This window comes from Platichthys flesus, chromosome 2 (assembly GCF_949316205.1).
Source record: "Platichthys flesus chromosome 2, fPlaFle2.1, whole genome shotgun sequence".
Taxonomy (NCBI): domain Eukaryota; kingdom Metazoa; phylum Chordata; class Actinopteri; order Pleuronectiformes; family Pleuronectidae; genus Platichthys; species Platichthys flesus.
This window is the reverse complement of record NC_084946.1, coordinates 12,571,727-12,591,476: the sequence shown is the minus strand read 5'-3', so window position 1 is coordinate 12,591,476 and position 19,750 is coordinate 12,571,727. Positions and strand designations below refer to the sequence as shown.

Genomic DNA, 19,750 nt, shown 5'->3' with positions numbered 1-19,750 from the left:
GATTGTTTGTCCTTCAGTCTGACTTTCAGCAGGATTACTCAACAACGACTAAATCAATAACTATGACATTTTATGAACGGCTGGGGCATGACCCAAGGAAGCATCTGTTACATTTTGATGCAGATCCAGTTTTTTTTCCCACTGTCCTTAAGATGCTGTCCTCTGAGACTGAAATGATAGTCGAGAGCCGCACAGAAAAGCTTGGACTGTCTCTCAGTTGCTTATTTCTGATCAGTGACATCATCCCTCCTCCTGAGGGAAGGATCATTAACGTGAGACAGCAGCCATGCAGTGTCAGAAGTGAGAGAGAGGCTGGGACCTACGTTGAGTTCTGCAGGCTTCCAGAAAGGTTGGGCAGCAGCAGCAACAACAATAACAACAACAACAACAGAGCACATCATATACCAAGAACACAACACTGTACTGAAAACCTAGCACTCCTAACACTGCTGAAGTTGAGAACATGAGAGTGCGAAGACAACACATGCTTTGCCAGAAAGGGAACCCAAAGCAGAGAATTGATGAAAAAATGCAAACCCAGCTCATCCAAATACGCTCGTCAAATAATCACCAGAACGGATTATTTTCATAACAAACTACCGGCAATGCTTTTGGTCACCATAGTTTCCAGCCTTGAGGGAAAGATATAACTAGTGAAACAATAAAGTTGGGTTCAATCTAATACAGCATGAAATGGAAACTAATGGTTAAAAGCATTGTGTGTTTCTACATGGTTGACTATACAGCAACTTATTGCACAATGCCTTAATGTAGTGCCACTACTATGACAAATAAAATATTCAAAGTTATAAAAAAGTTTCTAATTCTATTTAAATTACATACAACATTGATGAGTCTAAGTTGAAAACAAAAAGTATTTGGACACTTCTGTGATCAGGCAATAAAAAGGGTTTGCTTTATTTCATCAAGGTAAAATCGTGCAGCAGGCAACACAAATACAACATACAGAATCTCACATTAGACCACTGATAAAAGGGTTTGGCCAATCTCAAATCATGTTGGAGATTTTCTTTTCTGATATCAAAGTCACTGAAGCGACTAATTTAGATCTGACTCCAGACTGGCTTCCTTTTATCTGTGGTTTAAGGTTGAAATTACTGTGTGCACTCACGTGTTTGGTAAGGTCTGGACTTTTGGAGTCCATGTCATACCTGGGAGGAAACAAAAGGAAAGCAGCAAAGACATTTTAATTCAAAAACAGTTAAGGAGACTTTGTCTAAGTGATTGTTGCGCTCCTAAATGAGAGATTTAAAACTGAACCTGGGGATTTGTCATCAGTGGGAGCAGAAAGGAAATACCCTCAGTACAATACAATTTTCAGAGGCTTTTGTTTGTTTTTAAAATGTCATGACTGTAACTCAAACATCTAGGGCAGGGAAATCTAGCAGAATAGGAACTGAGTGGAATAACAACAAAGGAGAAACAGAATCAAGGTAAATATGCAATAATTAAGGTCATATTTGCATTAGCTCAATTTAAACTTACTGTAAAGAAGAAGTATCCGTTGAGATTTAGGACAGATGATCAAATTTCTAATTTAATGTTATGTTATTTTCAATGCGCAATGATAAAAAAGGAAGACAAGATCTTAGTATCTTAGTAAGTGTTGTAAGTAGGGAGCGGTTTAACCAAACCTTTCATGCTCTTCTATAATAAAGTTGCAGTTGAGCCTGCACTGATTTGCATGTGAAAATGAAGAAATGAAAGTGATTGAAACAGAGCAATGTAATGAGAGTAACTTATATATTTGATCCTGAATCAGCCTGAACGTGACAGGAAGTGGGTGGTATTCTAAATAAAGACACATGAGGAAGACTAAACTCTGCACAGACTAAAGCATTTGTGTTTATTCAAGGACATTTATTAACTGAAAAGAAAGATCACATGAGACCAACCACGCCTGAGTTAGAAGGAAATGACTGCATCCAGGAGAGAGAGAGCTGAAGAAAATATTCGATATAACCCTAAAAATAACCCTAATAATTTAAATTGGTCAATGCAAAATAGAAAAAAGGATGAAGTTAACATATTTTGTATGTCAAGTATGTCAGACAGGGTACTGAGAAATCCTCACTGAGGAGAAAGTCTTTGATTTTACAAAGAAGGAAACAGAAGCGCTCTCTCCATGTGTGGAGTTACCTTGGGGAAGAGGCTGCGACAGTGCAAACAGTGAGCATGACTACCTGTGTATCAGTGCTGGTGCAGAACAGAACCATGTGCAAAAGATGATGCACATCGAGTGCTGGGTGCTGTCCTTGGTGCTGAAATATTTGAATGCAACTTTGTTAAAGCGGCCAAGGAGGTTATGTTATTTGTTTTGTTTCACTGTTAGTAAACTGGATTGAGCAAAAACTACTGGACAGATAACCACCAGAGACGCTGGAAGAATGTGGTGTGAATCAGGAAACAAAGGATCAGAGGGCAGATCTATGATTTTCTTTCCATTGTTTTCAACAATGCAAGATAGGGCTTTTATGATGTTTTCGTTGGTATCTCCAAAAATAATCCATGGTTCTTTTTTATTTTTTAAATCAGGCATGTTTAGGGAACTGATATTTATGAGTGTGTGTAATTGCTTGGTTTCTAAATGTGACATTTTGTGTTTAGGATAGGATAATTCAGCTATTTACTTCTTTGAATAGTTTTCAAATTATTTTATAAGAAGAGCTTGTCAGGAATTTGTTCCATTTGAATTGGGAGGTCAGACTTTCTGAGTGATACGGTTGCTATGGTGCTTGTATGTGCAAAATACATACATACTGTGTGTACAACTGCTATTGAGCAAGACAACAAGCAAGACAAAGGTTTTCCTGAAGACGCCCACCTTGGTTTTTTGACTTGTACTATAACACAGACTATAATGCAACTGTGTTTTAATACAATAGAACGTAGCATATGCTTACTGGAGCTGCCGATCAGCACAGAACAGAGCAGGAGGAAACCGCATCATAGTGAATGAGAGCAGAGGGCAGGAGGGAAAATACTATGATGATCTGACATCAAAGAAAATCAACTCACAAGTCAAAGCGAAGGTTCTGCTTCTCCTCGAAAAAGTAGTCCAGGATGTACTTTCTGACAAAGTCTGGATTTAGAGTGTTGTCGATCGTCTCCGTTCTGCCAAACTGTAGAAGGAGGGAGAAATGAGATGGAGAGCCGAGAGGAATGATGGAAGCAAAAGCAATATAACAAAAACAGTTTTAGATAAATACATGCACATGCAGTGTGTAGTTGTCTGTTTTTTCTCTTTTTCATTCTCTCTCTTATAACACATACAGTAAAAGAGGTCTGATTAGCATTCACACGCTGCTGTGCAAAGAAAACCATAGGTGTGTTTCCTCCTTGATCCTCGCTGCCATCCCACATTAATTACAGCGGGATAACTCACTCATCAACCCCACAGAGAGATGAGAGACACGATGAGAACAATGTGTTCAAAGAATCAACATGGGTGGACTCGGAGAGAGAGAGGGGGGCAATGGCTTAGAAGGTATACACTGTAGAGCAGTGGAAGTGGAAAAAAAAGGGCAAATCTAACGTGGAGGGCTGGGAGAGAAAGGGGGGAGTAAGGCGGGAAGGCGGGGGAGTGGGAGTGGGAAAAGAGTGGGAAGGGAGAGGAAGAGAAAGGCAGTGATTAAGGCCTCCTAATTAGTGGGATTGTAGCTCCCATAGTGCCAAACGCAGGGAAATGTGCCAGAGAAAACTGGCAGAGACCCAGCAGCAGCAGCAGCAGCAACAGCAGCAGCACATGCATATACTGTATGAAAAGCTGATCAAGAGTTTAAAATGTGTCATACAGTATATACATAAATTATTCAAACCCCCCTGGAATTACCGTGTTCAATCAAATACCTAATCTAAATCTATAGAGATTGATTTCAATCCTATACTTTTTTTATTGTAGAGGGATGATATCTAACACTGGTTCCAAACAAGCATAAAGAATGGCTTCAGACGACAGTAGGTGCTGAATAAATATAGAAGGGCAACATTTGATATATGGTATATAATCAAAATAATACATTTGATTTGTAGAGTGCTTTTAAAAAGGTACTCAAAGGTACTTAGCATGGTAAAACAGGGACAATAAAAACAGTAATTAGACCGTATGGGTTGATTTGCTATTCCCATGTATTCCAAGGGTATTTAAATGTATATCTGTTTAGACTCAGACAGCCCTTGGTTAAATTAAGGTTATGGAAAGATTGAGGTCTGGTGTAACACAGAAACATAGCTCCCAGTGAGGTAAATAAGAATATTATTCTAATAAACTACACTCTATACTAAGTGTAACTATAAAGTGCTAACTCTTGATTCCATTCATACACAAATATGCTTCATTTTATTGGAAATCTACCTAAAATTTACATAAATGTCAAAAAAGCCAATTCAAGTAGGCATCCATCTTGTTTTTCCATAATTTGTATGGCAAATACTGTAGGTGGATGTGTGAGCAAACCCCGCCTTTTTCAATATGTGCAGAAAAAATGACATAAACAAAACCTTGTTTGATGCTATTCCATACCGTTATGTTACATGATGTTGAACACCTCCTTGAACTGAACATGTTCTCTGAGACCTCTCTTACACAGACTTTAAATGTTATTCTTCAATTAAGCACCAGCCAGGGTGATAAAGACACTGATGTTAGCGTGTGTGCCGTGCACCCGGGCTTTGGAGAAGACTCTGAGGTGTTGATGAAGCTGTGAGCACATGGCGGAACAGAGACGGGTGAAGCCAAAGATGAGCTCCATAATGTGATTTCCCTGCTGAGTGGAAGAGACAATACTGTCCTGCAGAGTTCATTAGATACTGCTGGGATGCTGGAAACTGCTAATGAGAAGCTGGCATCAAGTCTCTGACCTCAACCCTCAACATGTACACACACACACACACACACACACACAAACACGACCACACACACATGAACACACACACCACTACACACACACTGAACATATGGAAAAACAGAACCCTTCAGGCTTATAACAGATACAATAGAGACCAATAGTGTCACATACTGAAATGTGAACATGTCCTTAAACCACAGACAGAATAAATCACTTACACACACACACACACACACACACACACACACACTGGGGACGCATGGCGTTAGAAAAAAGCTGGAGCACAAGAGAGTGATGACAACACACAAGTCTAATCCTTCATTACCTTTGTGGTTTTTTTGTTCCAAACTTGACAAAAGATTTAATTATCTTCTTCCCTGGAGAATCAGGGAACCAGAGCCGGGGATTTGTGCCATCTGAGTGTCCTGTATCGTTCTCTGGTTAACATGGAGTGTTATCCTCCTTGCACCATGTTCAGTAGACGGTGACACAGTGCTGATATAATGAGCTCGGTGGAGACTAGTGTTCTCAAAGAGAAGTATATGATGGTTGTGTGAATTTGGAGTACATTTTTTATGCACTGGGGAGCTTTCATAAGAGAAAAAAAGAGAGAAACACACATGAACACTGAAAATCCCCCAGGACTGATAGAGCATTGAGGTTACTGTGGGGGTCGCTGGAAGAGAGAACGCCGCACAACCAGCTGGAATCCTCTATCTTACACACACAAGTTGTGTGGCTTCATGGGACAATGATTCCCAAAGTTTGGTAGAGCTTTGAGCCAGAGTTGTGATTGTGAACACATTATATATGATGCATAGAAACAAACACATGCACCAGAGAGAGAGAGAGAGAGAGAGAGAGAGAGAGAGAGAGAGAGAGAGAGAGAGACAGAGAGAGAGAGAGAGAGAGAGAGAGAGCGAGAGAGAGAGAGAGAGAGAGCAGCATGCACTTAAAAGTAAATTGGAAAAAAGAGGGAAAAGGTCAACCATGTCACATCTCCCACAAGCCACTGTAAATTTGCCCTCTCCCTCTCTCATTCTGCATCATATATCTAATCACAACTATTCCCCATTTTCTCCTCTCATAATAATAATTCACTCTCGTACCACAGCAGTTCACTATTCATGCAGCCGTTTTCAAAAATTTGTAATTTTTTTTTAATTTTACCTTGGCTGTAAGCTACGGCTTTGTGCTGCAATTAAAGATGGAGGTGAAATGAATGAGGTCAGTTTAAAGTCCTCAGGACCTTTGTAGGGCTCTGAGGCCATAATAATCCCTCACATTATGATTTGATATAAAATGACAATGTTATCTGATACACAGCTCTAACTATAATGGACACATGAAAGTCTGGTTCAAGGTCTTAAAAACCAAGGTTCATGTCTTTGATACATTTGATCAGTTGTCATTCAAATTTATGGAGAAGACTAAAGACTATTGTCAACTGTTGTCAAAACTGTTGTTTTTTTGCCGTCTGCAAGTTGTCACCTTGTTTTCTATTTGAATGGAGAAAGTTTCCACTGTAATAGGATACTGGTGTTGAGACCAGCATCACCAGCATCAGGCGACGTACTCAACACTTGGGAATGCACCAAATGAACGATCTCTGCATTCAAACATTTATAGTCGGAGTTGAGATTACGGGCGATCCTGTGAGTCTGGGTAATTTGTTAAGAGACTGGTTAAGTTTCCACTAATTCTTCTTCTTCTATCGTTTAATGCTGTCTTCCTGCAATTGGTCAGAAAGTCCAAACTTTCATACTTTATATGAACTGAAACATTGTTTATTTTGATCCAGACCTAGACTTAGTCTTTTTATAGTCCGTTGGCCTGGACTTCACACCTGTTATTTGGTGTGGACTTAACAGAAAAATCCTCAACGCTGAGATGTGACATCAAATGTTTCTTACGAAAACCTACAGTAACAAAACTTAATCTGTATCTCTTGGTTATTTTAGCTCGTCTCATTTGAGGGTGTGGAGACGGACAATGTTCTAATGATCTACAGATTAGGTTCCTTGAGGCAAACTTGTGAATTGTGAAATTGGGTAATATAGATAAAATTGTACTCTACTATTTTTAAGTGGGCTAATAATTAGCTGTAACTGAGTTCCAAGATTACAGGGCTTTGTAACGATTCCTCACCTGGTTTCATTCGTGCTTTTCCTTTTAATTAAAATGGTGAGTGTTGAGGATTTTTTAATCAGTTTCTGTCCATTACATATTACAAACCACCAGGTTAAGTTTGCAAGGAATTTCAGTAATTACATAGTTCCTGTTAAATTCCCTATATCCCTTTCACCCTATTCTTTACTGTGGGTTATTTCCTGATAAAGAAATGGAACAACAAATCAAGTATTAAGCATGATGCTGAAAAGCGTTGTTCAAGTACCAGAACAAAAGACTGAGACATGTTTTCGGCAATGCACTGTGGATATGCGGTATCTTTTACACATAGAGAACTCAAGGAAAATGGCTTCTAGAAAAAAGAAATAAAACATCCAAGCAACACAAGCTTAAAATCTGCCTCAAAGTATTTTCCAACAAAGTGAAGAAAAACAGATCTTTACTTTAGAGGAGAGACTGTGCGCACGTAACAAGGAGAGGAAGATTATTAAAAAAGCTAAAATACACTAAAAACTACATACATCCATGACAGACAAGATGGCTTCCACAACAAAAAAAGGCCAGGAAGAGGAAACAGCATGCTATGTGACCCAGGCCTGACCGCAGTGCTAAGTGCTCCTGTCAAGAAATTGTTTGAAGTCTCAAGGTCCCCGGTGAGTCACCTGCTTGGCTTTGCATGGCCTGCTCCCACAGTGTCACCTGGGGCCACATCAATATCCATCCCCCCTCAACAATATGATGGAGGAGGAGAGTTTTAGTGATTTGTTGGAAGGAAATCTGTCGATATGGTGGAACTTATTGAAATTTGGCTTTAGAATAAATGTGAGACACTCATTATGCTGATTTGATTAACAGCCTGCCTTCCCACCATGTGGGAGTCATAATATATAGTTGTATATATATATATATATATACCATCATCTTTACATATGCATACGCCTGTGCAGGAGGCACATACATATGCACAGCTTCTCACAAACACAGTCACAACAGATTCACTGTGGTCCCTCTGAAACATTTGAATGAAAGCCCACATAGCCATCTGTTTTGAAATAATGACGCACAAGTAACAGAGGAGGGTCATCTATATAACTATGACTATATAATCATTTACATTAAGTTATGATCAACTACACAGTCAAAGTGAACCAGGTCTTTAAAAATAACGTGTGGCTTCTCTCATGCACTTACATTTTGCACCAAACATAAGGGCTGACCCCAGATATGTCTAAATTCTGTTATGGGAAGCTGCATGTACTCATGCATATGTACAGAGCATATGCATTTCCCAAGCACTGCACTACGGTGAGATATTTTCTAGTTTTGTGTTGTATTTTGTTTGATGTTTGAAATGTTTATGTTCATTTGACTGTGTGTGTGTGTGTGTGTGTGTGTGTGTGTGTTTCTGTTCAAAGCTCCAGTTATTCACACAATCACCCACATGGACACTAAAATCAAGTAAAATGCAGACTACACAAACCAAGAGATCTAACCCTGAGGCTGTGCTGGGGACATGGCTGAGTGACTGTCACATCAAACAAGCGCTGATTCAATTCAATTCAAAATAACTTGATTTGTCCCCGGAGGGCAATTCTATGATGGCTCTTTTAAAAGCTCTGTCTCTGAATATGAGCTGTGGGCATTTGTTTCTGTGTTTCATTGACCGCTTTGATGCTTTCGTGGCATCCACTTATCTCTCAGACCGGCCTTAGAGCCAAATTAGACATGGAAATCCCACATTCTACATCGTGGGACCTACAAGTGGCTTTTCTTTAACAGTGGTTGGTTTCGGTCTGTAAAGAGGTTTTTTGACAATAAGAAAAACAGTGTTCTCATCAATAGTATTCTTTAAAGGTGAAGGTTGAGTAAAGGTTTTCATTGTGTGATTTATTTGACAACATTTGCAATGACTCATGGGGAAAGATCTGTTCATTTTAATTTAAAATTACATTCAAAAGGCCAGTCATGAAAAGTTTGGCTTAAATGTAACTGCATATTCCTTCCTCATTTCATAGACATTAATATGCTGATATGGCCACACCCCTGCTTCCCGTCCCCCCACCAACAGTTGCTACCTCCTGTTCACGTGTAATCTGTGCGAGCAAGGAGGCGAATAATACATTCCCTTCCTGTGGCGAGGCAAATCGGCTCTGCATGCAGTTCAGCTTTGGTGAACTTTGACCCGTATTATTCACCTGCATTTGCATATGTGTGAAGGTTCCCTTAAGGTGGAGAGACTCAGCCATGAGGTTGAATACTTATTTCGCTCAAAATATGTCTTCTGTCATATAAAAATGCACGAGTCGGGGCATGTTAACTTATTAAAAACCTAACCCCTAACTCCTAACCCACTTTAAGTTGTTTTAACCACTACTCACAGTTGGAGAAGCCAATAATGTTAAGAAAATATACAGATTTCTTGTATAATAGTATTTTATTAGTTCATTAAGTCACATGAGATCCTTTAAGGCTTATTTTACCTTCAGAGAAATCTAATGGATGAACCAACAGAATGGTAATGTTCTTAACAGAGAACATGGACAGTATTCGACTTCATGGACTAATCCAAACAAGGCACAGTAAGAGCTGGTTGAATGCCTCCCATGTGTGCCGCTTAGTCTCCAAAAAGCCTACGTATTGATCATTACACTGTGGGGGGTTTCCTTTGTTGGTTGAAAACTCTAATTAGTGAATATTTCCTGGCATTTCCAGACAACAGATAGTTGAACAGCTTTAATGAAGTCTTAAAGCCAAAAACTGTATGTTTCGCAGTGAAAAATCGCCTTAACAAGAGGCTCAGCCATGCACAACCACATTCACACACATTCACACACACACACACACACACACACACACACACACACAGTTGCAACCGGATAAAAAAAAAAAAAAGGACATCCAATTAAGTTCTTGCTGTGCTCACCATGTGCTCGTTGTAGCTGTGTATGTGTGCGTGTGTGTGTGTTTGTTTGTGTGTGTGCGCGTGTGTGTGCACGTGTAGAGGGCACTCACCTCTCTCCACTGTTTGGTTTCCACACCTTGAGTATAGAGCACACATACTGTGAAAAAATACAGGAAACACAGAGATAGTGTAAGTATTACAAAAAAGAGAAAGAATTGCCAGAAAATCTGAAAATGAGAGGGTAGTGAGCGAGAGAGATCAGAGGACAGCAGGAAGATTGCAAGTGGGAAATCAGTGTAAGAGCCTCAGTTCAGTGAACAAACATGCACGGCCCTCTGAGTAAAACATAGATTTCCCAATTCGCAGCGCAACATGGCCCAAAAAAAAAAACTAAAAAACTTCAGCATCGAGCGGGAGATGATGAAGAGAGGACAGAAGAGCACAAACTACAACACATGCAGCCTCTACAACATACTCACATGGATCTGACTTGGAAAATGTGTCTTTATCCAGCAGGTTTCTGGAAAATAAAGAGAGAAACAATTGTTAGACATGATGACATTTCACTATCATAGAGACCTGAGGAGACTAAGATAATTCTGGCGAAATGGCACTTTTAAGCTCAATTATTTCATTTTCACTTTGACTTTACGCCATACATATGTTGCAAAGTTCAAACGCAATCTCAAAGCTCAAATACTTGCCTTCACACTGGTAATTGAAATTATTACATTATAAACGGACCAGAGCTGTTTAAGATTCTTTTTTAGACCCTTATTTTGTTATATTCACAGAACTCTGGTTTAAGCTTGTGTAACTATATTATGACATTATTATATTTCATTAAGCTGATGCTTTTATCCAAAGCGTCTAACAATATGTGCATTTAACCATGAGGGTACAAACCCAGAACAACAAGAATCATGAAAGTACAATTTTCTTCAAGAAAGCCAAACTACAAGCTGCTCTTTTTATATATATATATATATATATATATATATATATATATATATATATCTTCTTTTATCCAAGGTTTAGTTGGAAGAGATGTTTCTTTAGTCTGCGGTGGAAGATGTGTGGACTTTCTGCTGCCCTGATGTGATTGGGCAGCTCGTTCCACCATTAAGGAGGAAGTAAATAGGTTGTAGTTACACTGTGTGCATGTTTTTGTCGCATTACATTTATTTTTCTTCCTCTGTCAACCTCCAACCTTCCCTCCACTGATCGCAGATTCAAATGAAACATGCAAAGCTTTACTCTTTGAAGTGACTGTGGAGCCCCCTCTCTCTCTCTTCCAGAGTTTTGTCACCATGGCACATACCATCAAAGGCTTGCATGACACCTCGCAAGTTGCTCGGGAAAAAATAAATCACTAATAGATGGAAATGTAACTTAGATGCAATCCTACATTCAGCACAAGAGGAGGGAAAAAACCTAGGTCTTTACAACTAGAATATGGGTCTATAATGATAGTTTTGTCAGCTTATGGTCATTGACTACTTAGTTTCAGGGATATTTTGTTTCAATGAAATGTCATAATTTGGGTTAAAGTAAGATGACTATTCAAAGAAAAATTGGTTATTAGAATTACGCGGAATAAGTTGGACGGACAAATGAAGGTCCTAGTGGGGGTTAGGACTAGCTGGGCAGTGGAGGCTCTGGGTTACCGGCTGACCCCTAACAAGCTCCCAAAGAAAGTGCTCATGATCAGGCCAACACTGGTGACCAGCATGCTAAAGGCTAGCATGACGGAGGCTAGCCGACTGAGGTGCAGCACACTAGGAGACGGGCTGGAAATCCAGTGTGTCCATTCATTCATAAAGCACTTAATGACAAATGCAGATCATAAAACATTTATGTCGACATTAAAACAGCACCAAAAAAAAGGCATAAACGAAATCATAATGTCGATCTTCAGAGAAAACAACCTGCTGGGTCCACGGTACATAATATTATGGTTTCAGGATTCAGGACACACACACATCGAGGAAGGGGAGGTATTTTAATAAGAACAAACAGGCTACCAGATGCTTTGGCTGGCAGACAGGTATGCAGGTGTAATCCAAAGAGAAGAAGCCTCAGGGAAACACAAGGGAGCACATTGGAATTGAACGGGCAGGGGGAGCACACACAAGTGTAAGCATGTGATCACAAAGACTAAGGAAGTCAAATCAAAGCAAGATACATGTAGTGAATTTTCAAAATAAAACAGGGACCCAACAAAGTTTGGGCCGTAGATATGAACAATGTCCATCATAACCTTGCAGTGGTCGACTCAGCTAGGATGTGTTTCATGAGTATGCAGAGACTTTATATTAAAGTACCAAAGAAACTGCAATTGTTCTTTGTGTTTTTCTTAATGGCATCCAAGATTATTCTTCCTCTATGCTCAATAATTGGTGCACAGGTGGTGCTACACTTTGTTGGAGGGCAACAATCCCCAAGATACTAATAAGCAAGATTTTGGTGACTCACCTAAACAAGTGCAACCAAACCAACTTTAGAGTTTTTATCAAAAATGAAGGATTAAAACAAACATTGTTTTACCCAGTCCTGTATATTCCACAATGCAACGCTTCTATTGTTTATCTACACAGTTTTATACTCGTAACCTTTATGAAGTCCAGTAAAGGGAAAGGGTAAGCTAGAATACAGTGCTATGATGAGGACTTGCGGTGTTGATACAGATGTTTAAATCAATAGTGCCACTTGCCTCCTCAGTTGGTTATAGGAGACATTTCAGTGCAGAAAATTGTTGATCTCTCAAACAATGGCAGCCTGATTACAAGCATGTCTGCGTGTTTACTGAATCTCTCTCTCTGGCCTCTAAACACCTGCCACACCTCCTGCTTTGTGATGACATGTTCAACCTCACACTTTTTATACCACAGCAAAAAAAAAATGAAGGATAAGCTTATTTTGTCAGATTTGATCTCTACATCAAAATGTGGATTTCTCTGTTTATTGAATGTGATCATTAATTCCCAGACTGATAGTTTTTTAGCTACTATCAATTCTGACAGTTATTGACAGCAGCCGTCATTTCAGTAGGTGACCAATACACCAGATCCCTTTCGGAGGAATCTTCTGAGCCTGAAGTTTGAGTAATGGCTGCAGTATTGATTTCCATGTAAGGCTGGGGGTACAACATTGTGGGGTTGTGTAATGTGAGAAGGAAAAACAACCAAAGAGGTCATTGTCAACGATCTCTTTCACACTAGCTGCTCTTCCTCCGCTCCGTCCCACTTCGCCCTGAAGACTGTCAATCTGTGAAACATGCTCATACAGGAAAAGAATGACACGCTGAAGAGGGAACAATACGTTTAACCATATGACACATTCATACTTTTCAGTAAATATCGTCTGAAATAGTATCTGTGTGTTGTTCCATGTGGTGCAGTTTGTATTTAAACATTCTGGCCCAAGCTGTATTATTTAGAAAATGTATACATGGGTCCATCCTACCATTTTACCATTTTACCATTTTACCATTTTACCATTTTACCATTTTAAAGTATGTAAGATGTGATGGATGAGAGCCCAGCTAATGCAGACCGAGGCTGAAAGAGCTTTCCAGCTTCTCAGATTCTTGGCTCAGCTCACTTTTGAATTATATTCTGTCTCTGGCTCTGTCTGACTGACTGACATCACTCGTGAGGTTGTGTGTAGGTTGTGAATACCTTTCCAATATGATTTTCTTGCTTTCTGACTTTCTTGTATTTTCCTCTTGACTTACCCAATCCATCTTTCTTTCTCTCTTCCTGGGCTTTGACAATATTTTAATGCGCTTTATGAATATGTTGTCCTCCTGACCGACACCTGTGTTTTGTGTGTGTGCGTGTTACACTTCCATCATGCATCCTTGACATTTTCAGAAAACCTGCCAGGGGCTCCTGTGCAACAAACACTATTACCCTTCCTGTGTTTGTTTGTTTTGTTCAGTGACATGAGAGCCCTGATTCAAGACACCAAAGTCATGCTGGCTTCTCTGATTCTCCTTTCAGTTTCTTTCTTGTTTCATTTTCTTCCACAGTTTCTACTGACATAAATCTTCAGCCGTGTTCTTTCATCAGACTCAATCTATTTTAATCTATTCTCTTGTCCTATGTTTCATTCTCTCTCTGTCTCTCTTTCAAAGCAATCGTAAAAACAAGACAAGATACTAATAAAAAAAAGAAAAACATGCAGTAGTGAGATCTTGTATTTTTTTATTGTATTTTACAGGTTACAAACAGCACTAGCTCCAGTTCTGTTATTGTTGCAATGCTTGTGATTGAAGTGTCCTAAGCTCCAGGCAGAAGTGTTTTTCAGATGAGTTTGATCCAAATTGAAAAGAATGATTGGATTGCTGGTTTGAAAGCAAGACAATTAAATTACCAAATGAGTGCATTGACTTGCACATTGACTTTAGAAGTAATGTCGCCCTGAAACGGAAATATTGCAAACCCCACAGCTCCGGCAGGGCAAATGGGGTTTACAAATGCATCGTTCAGTTTGTCGAGCTAATGAGCAAAAATGTACCAGGAATGTATTTTTTACTAATCGGGTGCTTTGCTCAGTTTTATTTTCTGAGCCTTTTTTTCAAATACATCGTTGGACCCTTTCCATTCACCAACCCACCAGTACAGGTCTCAAAGGTAGCATTAGCAGATATAACACAGAAAGCCCAATATATTTCTGCTCCATTTTTATTGTCTTAATGTGAGTCATCAAGCATCTCGGGCCACATTGCACATCATAAATTATGTAGATTGCTCTACAGCCAGAATCTATGAGGACAATGTAGTCAGGTATAAAGACTCAAGTTCAGATTTGTCAAAACTCTCTGAACTTAATTAGTAAGTAAAGTAAATAACAGACAACCTGTAATCTGCCGTCTAGCTCTTTTTCTACTAGTATGCGGTTGTTTGCTTTTTGCAGTTCAAATTAGCATCGTTATCTTCTATTATATGTCCAGCTTCACAATGTGGGGGAGGTGCTCGCCTTTCACATGTACCAAGCTTCACCTGAGCTGATGATTTTGCAAACCCAACACAAACCTCAAACATATAACAATGTTCCCGAAAGTATGAAAACTTCCTTTTGATATTTGGAGACAACAGAGCATTTTTCAACAGTGTGTCGTGTCGCTCTCTTTATATTTGGTAAGTTGCAGCTTATTCGATGTGCTTGTAAGGAACACCTTATCCCATCTGCCCCTGACATTTGCAGGTTAAATGTCACGGCTCAGCAGAACAGGTGAGCCCTTGAACAAGTAGGGTCACGGTGAGATTTGACAGTACTTGTGTAGAAACAGAAGAAAATATAAGAGTGAAAACTAGTTGAAGACTTAAGAGACCACAACTAAAAAACAAACAAAAAGTTCTAGAAGTGAGCTTTGGTGAGTTTAAGCTACATCATTATCTGAACTTCACTTGCTTATCGCAAATATTTAGTTGATGGCAATTTGTCTTAGAATGTGGAAATCACAATGACCCAAGGAAAGAATCTTGGACATCTTGGACACACATTATATACAAAAAAATGATTGCTAATTTAAGTGGAACTTGTTATTTTGAGAATTCTCTCTTTGTACAAAAACAGTAACTGCAGAGGTGGTTAATTTTTTTTTTTTTCTTTTGCATTTTCTAAAAATTCACATTAATTATAATAAAGATAGTGTGAGACCTGCCAGCTCTGCACTTCTCATCAAACAAATTAGAAGAGAGCAGAAAGAGCGAGTGTCAAGCCTGACTTGAGTCTTTTGAAAACCCACTTATAAGCAAACGGGTAAATGTCAGAGGCCTTTTTTAAACCAGCCGCCCACCTGTATGTCACCACGCTGGAGAAGCAAATTAAAGATTTTTCTTGGATGACACAAAGTAAAGCTGCATAAAGATGAGACTGTGGGCTGTAGGGGATTCACTCAGGGAGTCAATATCCCACTTTCTAGAATTTGAACATTATTTCTGATCCCTTCAAAGCCGCATGTGCATCTGTGGAATGAGTCACGACACTGAGGTTGAACATTTGAGTCTCCTGGTTCATTTTAATTACCTCACTAATTAGAACAACAGCAATTTTCTCAATTGCACATTTGACATTTCTATCTTTCAGATTTTGTGTGCGTGTGTGTGTGTCTGTCTGTGTTTAGTCAAAGTGGACTCTATGTGCAAACATTACCACCAGAACATGCAAGCACTCCACCAATTATATTAATATGCTCTCTTTCCTAATTTAGTTCAGCTTTTTTCCGGGCCAAAATGAATCAGCCCAGATATGTCACCCGCCGCTGCCTCCTCTCTGTCTCTGTCATTTCCACCTCCTGTTTATCTGGCGGCTGCGTGTTATCCCTCTTAATGGTCTCTCCATTATCTCTTATGTTAAACGTAGCCTCGAATGGCTTTCATCCCTGTGCCGCTGCTCTTTATTTCCCAACATTCACTCAGTCAACACATGTATTATTAGAACACAGTCGGTTTAATTCTCTTTTTGCAAGTCCACACTTATTGCAGTGATCAAATCTAACGTAATAACGTAAATTTGTAAGAACAACATTTTGATTCATGCACTGTTATTGCATGTAAAACTAATATTTGTACTTTTTAATAAAGCAAGGTTGTTTCATTGATGTTTTTATAGATTTTCTGAAGAATGTGCTCCTTGTTGTGCAGCATTGATCCTGTTACCTAGTTCTTGACTGTGACCAGAAGTACATACACTCTATCTCTAAAAGTACACATCTAATCTAATTACTTGTAATGGAGAGAATATTGAAACTGCCACTCACAATACATAATGTTTTCTTTAGGGTATAGCGAGTGTCTCAATCTGAATCGAATAAAGTATATTTTCTTTATATCTCAAGAGAGCAGGTCATTTTCCGCTTAAGGTGCAGTGACTGAGGTGCAGTGACTTATTGCAGTTTGACCCTCAAGGTTTTCACAGAGTGGTGGTGTTAAATATCAGGATAATTTCCACAATAAGCTGCTACATTAACTTTGTGAGACAGAATGTTGTGGTCATGCAGGACCTCTCCCTTATTCCCAGTGTTAACCTGTGGGTCATGGGCGTGGTCGAGCGCATGTGTCAATGGGACCTTGACACCACGGATCCATATCCTCTGGCTCCAAATGCACAAGATGGCAATGTTCATAGTATTTTGGCTTAATTTCTGGATAGTGGGAGGAAGTGAAGACGTGTCACCCATCTTTATACACAATCTATGAATGTGCTGACATTATGGAATGATGAAATGCATTACGAAATGCATGATAAATAATGATGATAATGATGATTGTCTTTTAATTTTATATGTATAATAAAACAGCTGGAAAAGTGAACAGGGTAAATTCAGTCAACTGCATCTGTTTGATGATACTATTTATTTGGCCTTTTTCTTTATTTGGATACTTTTTCTTTTTCCCCTGCTCCCCAGTAAAGTCGATACCCGAATGCATTTCCAATATTCTTCCACTTTGCTGTTTCTTCTAAATGTTAAGTTGCCTTAAATCAACACTTTTGGGGATTTTCCAATCAAACATCTTGCAGCCTTTACTTTATACACATCAGGCCTTTAGTGCTGAGTTTGGCATAGAGGGAATGATGGGTATGAATTAGAGTATGTACGTATTCAGGGTTGGATAGAAACTGAGTAGCAGAATAGATCTGATGTCATGTCATGTAATAATAATGTTTATACACAATAATGATAAAGTGCTGTGGAAGTGAACATTATGCTTTATTTACCATGTGGGCTGCTCGCGTATGGCTTCAGGTAATGTCATCCACCTCAATGTTTGTTTTTTTTCAGGCCTGTGTTACTGGCTGACCTTTATTTGTTTTTGCTCCACAAGCCTCCAGCTATTTTTCTAAATAATGGCTTTTATGAAGAATTTAGAGTGCGTTGAAGTACCAATTTATTCCCTATGTCAACTCACAATGTACCCTCACATACATATAGCCCACAGTATAGACATAGGAGATGGGTGGAGACGAATGCTGCATTGTCTGAAGCTTCACACACCAACCCAGCAGCAAGCAGGCGCTCAACCTGAGTGTATTAAAAAACTAGGTCTGCCGAAACAAAACCTCATCAAAGTGACTGCTTTATTACCCCGTGTCAAAAACAGCCCCAACAGCATATGCCTTCCCACACACCAGCCCCAAGACAACAATGGCTCTGCCCTACATGTTGAAACAAACCTCACCCAAAGCGAAGCGCTCCTCTACAATACAACAAAACTTGCATGGATGATCCCAACCAGGTCGAAGAAAAGTTTATTCACTCAGCAGATGGTTTTTAAGAGAGTATTTTTTGCAGGATTGCAGGAATGGTAATTACTGTTAAAAACAGTCCTTTTATACTAAATTTAACCTCTGAATAGATTAGGTTAAGATGCATTTATTAGTCCCAAACACATGCACAGACATGCACAGGCCCTCATGCAGGTAGGGAAATTTAACCTCTGCTTTTGACCCATCTGGTGCAGGACACACAGAGCAGTGAGCGACCATGGGGAGCAGATGTTGGGGGAGTAAGGTGCCTTGCTCAGGGGCACTAGACAGGGTAGGGAGAATCCTCTTGGATTTTTGGACGGATCAATCCAGGTTCGTCTTTTTGTTGTTTCTCCGTGGGGACAAACCAGAGACCTTTTCTGCCCATAGTCCAAGTTTCGAACTTGGGACCTTTACATCTTTAGACCAGGGACCTTTAGATCTTCAGTCTAACGCTCTCCCAACTGAGCTATTTCGGAGAACTAGGAATAAAGCTTGAGAGAAGTCTCTCATAATTTGATGTCAGTGCTTTTTGCAGAGCAAAGAGAGACATGTTTGATCAATTAAAATAGACTGCTCTAAAATGTCACTAGGATGTTTCAATAATAATTGAATTTTCAATTAGATGAGAGTTCTTCTTCACATCCCTGTAAGGACGCGAGTCAGCTTTTCACCAGGGTATTATAACAACTACGGCTATAACATGAAATATTTGAAATGTGTCACCATATTTGCATTAGGTGTTAAATAATACATTTCAAAGGGAGAGGCAACACTAAAGGGGTTTCAAACTAACTTCCTGAAACACAACTTCCCTTATGTAAATGAGGTTATGAAAAGATCTGAGACCCGCATAGGCAGGAGTTGGGCGTGTATGCCGCCGCTGTGCACAAGGGACTTTGAGAAATCAAGAGAGCCGGGTTGTAAGACACAATCGAATGTAGCAAAAAGAAGAGCGGAAGAAAAAACAAAAAGTGTGTCAGAGAGGGAGTTGGAAGAGAGAGCGAGGGAGATAAAGTCCTCGGAGATTAGATCAGAAATAGACGAGAGTGTAACGGAGTTCCTCTCGCTCCGGGAGACAGAAGAAGCACGCGCCAGTTAGACAGACACACCGACCATGTTTATTTGAGATCTGACACAAACCACAATAATTAGCTCGTTCCCTCTAACCTGCAGGAGGCTCCTCAGCTCTCTGAGTGCAAGCTGAGAAAAGGATGACAAATATCTGGGGATGACTGGTTCTTTTTGAAGAGGCGTTTCAAGACATGCAAATTCCGCTGATTAGATTCTTTACTTGGGAAAGTTTACGTCAGCATTAAAAAGCGGCCGGGGGCTAATGAGTAAAACTTTGGGAGCTCATCCATTTTTTACTTGACTGAGGTATTTATACACACTGTATTGTATCTATTATGCATCGCTGGGACATGACATGCCTATTTGGAAATCGTGTCTTGTAAAGGAACCGTGGCTGATAATGGAGTCTTATAGAAACTGTTGTGCCTGCAGCCAAGAAACTATAGGACCACATTATACCATCCATTTGAATACTGTCTCCAACACAGTATTCCCCGGAAATGTACATTCGGAGAAGACT

General features: G+C 39.6%; 1 protein-coding gene across 1 annotated transcript in view; it reads right to left on the bottom strand.

The window, feature by feature from the left end:
• Nucleotides 1–19,750, bottom strand: part of cpne5b (copine Vb) — a 106,798-nt gene that overhangs the window by 71,754 nt on the left and 15,294 nt on the right. The window contains exons 2-5 of the mRNA XM_062398299.1: nt 10,380–10,420; nt 10,011–10,057; nt 3,040–3,143; nt 1,133–1,172 (exon numbers count right to left, since the gene is read on the bottom strand). Of these exons, the coding sequence (XP_062254283.1) occupies nt 1,133–1,172; nt 3,040–3,143; nt 10,011–10,057; nt 10,380–10,420 (232 nt within the window). The remainder of the gene's footprint in view (nt 1–1,132; nt 1,173–3,039; nt 3,144–10,010; nt 10,058–10,379; nt 10,421–19,750) is intronic.